A 6,180-nucleotide genomic window follows, 5' to 3' on the forward strand; every position below is an offset into this window, starting at 1 on the left:
CTTGTTCCTTGAGTATATCCACATTTAATTTAATAAAGTACATCATGATTTTTACCTATTAAATTATTTGAGAAGAAATACTATCCTACTTAATTTAATACATCACAAATAAGCACAACGTAGAAATTTTCTAATCAGAATAGCATTAAATCATATATCATTGTCAAACTGGAAGGTAATTTTATCAAATAATTAAGAATACATAATAGTTTTCAAAATTTTAGAATTTAATATATATGTTGGCAGTATATTCTTTACCATTAGTTTTATTTAAGAATAATTTATCATGATTAACACATGTAATAAAGTGTAAAAATTCTTATAATATCACTAATTCACTATATGTATACTAATTATTTTTAATAAAGATTATTGAAGGTTGAAATCACATATACCATTGCATATAACCCATGTGTTTTATGTACATATGGGCACGGTTTAAATACATTTTAAAACTTTTGAAAACAAGAAGTTGCGGCAGCTATAGATCCCCCAAATCATGCCACAAATTACTCTTAGAGTCAACAATTTTATAATTGCCATTAAACTAAAACATGATTAAAAATTGCAATGAAGAAAGCAGAAAAAAATGTTGACTGAAAGTTGAAAATAAAAAGAAAAAATGGCATACATTAATTAGAGTGGGTATATCAGAAACAAGAAAAAAGGGAATTCATACCATAGGGTCTGTTTGTGTTATGCAATAAACGTTGCACATTGTACATTATCTGATAAATTATAATCTCAAAGAATAAGTCAAAACCAAAGCCTATAGATAATAACATGAAACCAATTACTAATGCCATTTTATAACTCTAGCATTAGCAAAGACATAAATAATGTACTAATAAAAGGTGAAAGTATATAAAGCACAATTGCACATTTGAGCAAGTAAAGAGAAAGATAGAGAAAACCAAAGTAACTACTTCTCATAATCTGCACATAATAATTTCAAGGGACCCAAAGGACAAAGGAAAAAAAAAACAATGTTTAATTAATTTGATGGTTGTGACTCATGGTTAAGATAAGGAAGATATCAAGATTCTTCTTTCTTTCATGCATTAGCATTATAGTACTACCATCAGTTGCTTTAACCTGTATAAAATATATCTATGCATTCTTTTCTTATTCAGATATATTCTCTTAATTTCCCATTTTATTCTTCTTAATCAGAAGAACAATTAATCCATGATTCTACCATACCTTCACTTCTTGCAGCTACATTACACTCTGGTCCCTTTTCTCCATGAAGATTATTACTTGTGCAGTTTCCATGATTATCACCACCATCATTGTTGTTGTTGTTGCAGCTAATAAGGGTAGTACCTGTTCTTTGGACCCACTCCAATGGAGAAGAAGGATTACCCATGTTGCTATTGTTTACCCTTGATGACAATGCTGCTACCGGAGATGATGAAATCATGTTGTTAACATGGGCATGGTTTAATCCTATTTCATCAAACACACTCGTTTTAAAATGAGAATTATCAACACTGGTGTTGGAAGTTTCAAAAGCAGGTTGGGTTTTAGAGGAATACCCAAGTGGGTACTTTGTGTTTAGTTGTGCTTGTTGACCTTGGAGGATGGATTGGAAGCTTAGAATTGGGTTATTGTGCATGTTGTTCATCATGAATTGGGGTGGATTAGAAGAAGGGTTACTCGTAGAATGATTAGAACCTAATAAGGTGTGGCTGTTGTTACTATCCAACATGGATATTGGGATTGAAGAAGTGGAGGATGAAGGAGGAAAAGGGTGAAGAAGATAAGGAGGTTGTGGTTGAGGAGTGTCCAAAGATCTTATAGTTGAAGAAGAACCAAGCATATCCAACCTTGTTCTTTGGAAAGGTAAGGATGTAAAAGGTGGTGCTGGGATTCCAGTGAATTCTTGAACCATGGCTCTGAAATTTGTTGTGTTGGTGGTTAACACAGTAGTTGGTGCACGCCTTGAAGCTCTTGATCTCTTCTTTGGGTTCCTAACCATGTTTTTGTTGTCATTATATCCTTGATCTTCAGAGAATAATAACCCTCTTGAAGCACTTTCATGTGGAGGAGGCATAGAAGAATGGTGTAAGGTAGGAAAAGTAGCATGACCAAGACTAACACCAACACCACTACTTGTTTGACCAAGACTTGAGAAAGAAACTTGTTCATTATGTGAACATGATGATGGAATTGAAGAAGGCATCATACTAGCTAGATCGGATTGATTTGGTTCGGATCTAACTACTTTTGACCACTTCCTGTCAAAGTTTTGTTGTGATCTTTGAATCGGACCCAAGTAGTTTGACAAAGGATCTAACATATGACTATTATGGTTATTCACAACAGAAGTGGATCGAATAACACGTCTCGGTTGTAGTGACGATGGTGGTGGTGAAGTTTTGTCTAACAAGGTAGAGAATGATGATTCCATGCGTAAATCATACTCTTCATCACCTCCACCACAAGTACTTGAAGATTGCATACTTCCACTCTTACAAGAATCCATTAAAGAACATAAAATGGAAAGACGTAAGAGAGAGATAGAGAGATCTTGGTTATTACAACATACCCATATTTAAGAAGGTATGGGACAAAGAAAAAAGCTAAGAGAGAGAGAAGGGTGTGTTTGTTTTCATAGAAGTACCCACACCCACGTCTTTAAGCTAGTACAGTGGTCTTAAAATCACTTTTTTACTTATTTTGGCTTTTGATCAAATACGTAAGAAAGGAATAACAAGCCCATGGGTGATGGTGTATATTTAATACTTTGCAGTTCAAGAGAAAGCTGTGTAAGCTTAAGTTACTCTCTTTGGTTTGGGTTGTGACTTTTGGAGAAAGATAGAGAAGTATTTGTTACCACCACTTTGTGTTTGGAATACTTGAGAAAAATAAGGATGGTGTATTAGGGTTTCACAAGTGGAATAGAAATTGAGAGTGTGTGAGAAGGGGCTTGGGGAGAAGAAAAGAAAGGGATGGTTATCTAGCTTTTTTTCTTGTCTAAATAGAGATCTAGAGTTTCATATGAAAATAAAAGAAGAGAAAAGAAAGTGGGGTAGCCATGGGTGAAAGAAGATGAGTATGGCTGGTTCCAAATGGAGAAAAGATATGATGAGGATAACTTTATTTTCTCGTTCAATTTTTAAAATATGGTCATTGAACTAAAATTATAAGTTCGAGAGTTAATTATAAGTTAAAAAATATATTAGCATTTCGTCCAACTATATTAAAACAATATCATTGTAAATTACATAACTTAATTGTACTCTCAATTTATTTAAAAATATAATTATTGAAACAAAATAATTTTTTTATTTGAGAGTGTCATACTCCTATTTATCTGTAAGTGCAATAGATAAATTAAGTCTACTTAATTATGAGTTGATAAGAAATGCGTGGATCGTGAACTACCAGCCTTCATACTTTGAGAGTATAAAGGAAGATATGACAATTTTGGTTTTATTGTTATATTCCCTTAATTTTATTTAATGGCGCTTAGAATAAATTATTTCAATTTAATTAAAAGGCGTTACTAGCAACAAAAAACTTGTATTGGTCATGAACTGATTTCCCACTTTAAGAGCATAAAGGAATGTATGATATGAGTAGTGATTGTACTATCAAAATTCTATTAATTTGATTAATTATGTAATTAGCTCATTAAAATGAAATTATTTCAATATAATAAAAGGGAAATAATAACAAAGAGATTATGTTGGTCATAAAATTTTCCATTTCTACAGGACTAGTGATCTTACTATTAAATTCAAATAATTTCATTTATTTAAACATTTGAAAGAAATATTTAATTATTATTAATTATTAAATTATTATATATTAAATCATTATTTTTATTATTTAATTATTACTATTATTATTTTATACTATTAAAATATTAATAATAATTAATATTATTTATTAAAAATAAATTTTATTTAATTATTATTAAGCCGGAAAGGGATAAAAATAAAAAAAATACTTGCGAATAATAGTGTCTACATGGCGCAAGATATGCTAATGTGCAAAAACTAAGGCGGCGCTCTAAAGACAATAGACCAACACGAAAACTTGTGTTGGCATTCAAAATAGAAAATAAAATTTCCCCAGAGTTAAATTATTTCATCTAATCACTAAAATCATAATATATATTATATTCAATCATTTTTTACATAAACATTTTTAAAATTAAACAAAATAATATAAATATTATACTTTTATTAATTATATGATATAAATTATCTGGTAGTATGATAAAATATTTTATTCTCCAAAAAATAACAAGGTCAAACCGTGTGTAAACATGATGCCAATGTTCAGAAAGAACTTCATATAGTCACACGCACTAGATTTGAGGATGTTTTTCTAGTCTATTTCTTATTATGTGTCTTGCATTTATATTAATAGGTTAAACTCATTATTGTCTTCCAAATCACATTTTATTTTATTTTATTTTCAAGAAATACTAACTTTTTTCATGCAATTGCAAAATCATGTGATATTTATTTTCACAATTATTTTGATTTGATTTCAAACAATATGAAAGTAAATTTTTTATTCTAAAATGGAATTCTTTTAATAAATGTCTAGTCTTATAAATACTAACTAGGCACAAACTAAATATTATCATAAACACACAAAAATTATAATATAAACTACATCAAATACAACAAATATATTCTAATTATAAAAATGACATATATAAAAGTTAAATACGTAGTACCATACAATATTGATCAGCAGACACGAAGTGCTTGTACACACTAGTTTATATAAAGCCAAAACTTAAAATAACTATTACTATGGTTCTATTTTCCTATTTTGTCCTTAACCTTTTTTATTTCTAAAATAAAATCATAAAATCCTAGATAACTATGATAAATACATCTCATGTAACGCCCCGAAAAATACTTCTCAAAAACATTGCGGAAAAATGGGTATATTTTTTTTTAAATGAATGATATAAAAATTGCATCATTTTCCGGGACATCACTTTAAGTAACTCGGATGTGGAAAATAAACTTATCGTTATCGGATTATAACTTAACCTGATTCACAATTTCCTGAATAACACAATGCATATAATTGGTTAAGTTACAGTTAGTTCATACAGACTAGGTCAACAAAGGCGGAAACTACATCGCCACTGACATATACAAAAATAAAAAAGAAACACGGCCCCCATCAAAAACAAAAGGGACATCGACTGGCCGCAAGCTGACTCAAAAGATTCCAGGAATGCTGGACCCCTCACTCGGGTCCTCCTCCTCTTCCGAGTCAGACACGAGGTTGATCACTACCACCGAGCTCTCTACATTTACGAGCTCAACGACCCCGTCCTCTTCTTTCTCTTCCTCCACTTCATTATGCCATAACCCAGCGACAGAATTCGGAGGGGATGACATTCTCAAAACCGAAGCCTTTTGCAGGGACCTCCTCCAAGAACCCGACTCCTCGTGGCTCTACTGGATGACGGAGCACCCAAACAATCCGACCACGTCCTCCGACCGTAGGAGGGAACAGCGCCATCACTCCTGACTGGCGGGTACCAAAGTCTATCCTCTGGAGACCTCAGCCTCCTTGGCGGCAAGGTGAAGGAAGTGTCAATGTAGGTGTCGGGTTGAGGGATCATCATCGATGACCCGTTGCACACCATGTGCAATGACAGATCGCAGGGGCCTGTGTATGTGTATCTGTGCCCGTCACTATTCCATTACCTCATCTGGGACATCGTGAAATGATAACCTCGAATGTGATTGTTGCTGTTGGACATCTGCATAGCAAATATAAACAAAACAAGAACAATACATCAGAGAGAGTAAGACATCTAATGAACATAAATTCATTGACGGCGTGGACTTACTCAGAATATCACACTCAGACAAAAAAAAAATATTTTAACATATAGTTCATCATTTATTATTGACATCATGAAAAAATACATAACTTACCATTTATTCCAACCATACCAATACATCAAGTAATATAATCATCATTCTACTCATAATCACATCACATGCATAAACGTAGGAATACACAATGCTTGTAACTCACATGTAGGAATTCACTTCCACAATGATAATGTATGCATGATATGTCATGATTATCCACCTTACACCAATATCCATCCAACATCCTAATCGGAAATAATCGAGAGTACAGGTCCCATACCAAGCCTCTTTGTACGCACCCGAAATGACATAT

At 32.2% G+C, this 6,180-nt stretch overlaps 1 protein-coding gene across 2 annotated transcripts; it reads right to left on the minus strand.

Moving 5' to 3' along the window:
- On the minus strand, positions 1,014 to 3,079 carry LOC109343658 (transcription factor RLM1-like). Of its 2 annotated transcripts, XM_019582069.1 has the most exons (2): positions 2,125 to 3,079; positions 1,014 to 2,091 (listed from the first exon to the last, which is right to left on the minus strand). In XM_019582069.1, the coding sequence occupies exons 1-2, from the start codon at positions 2,486 to 2,488 to the stop codon at positions 1,166 to 1,168; spliced, it is 1,290 nt and encodes a 429-aa protein (XP_019437614.1). In that variant the 5' UTR covers positions 2,489 to 3,079; the 3' UTR covers positions 1,014 to 1,165. The 2 variants fall into 2 exon arrangements, with proteins under 2 accessions (XP_019437614.1, XP_019437613.1); XM_019582068.1 differs by having other exon boundaries at positions 1,014 to 3,079.

Source organism: Lupinus angustifolius, chromosome LG03 (genome assembly GCF_001865875.1).
Source record: "Lupinus angustifolius cultivar Tanjil chromosome LG03, LupAngTanjil_v1.0, whole genome shotgun sequence".
NCBI classification, from domain to species: Eukaryota; Viridiplantae; Streptophyta; class Magnoliopsida; order Fabales; family Fabaceae; genus Lupinus; species Lupinus angustifolius.

Excerpts from the sequence above, each read along its gene's own strand:
- LOC109343658 (XM_019582068.1), bottom strand. The coding sequence starts at position 2,488 with ATGGATTCTTGTAAGAGTGGAAGTATGCAATCTTCAAGTACTTGTGGT.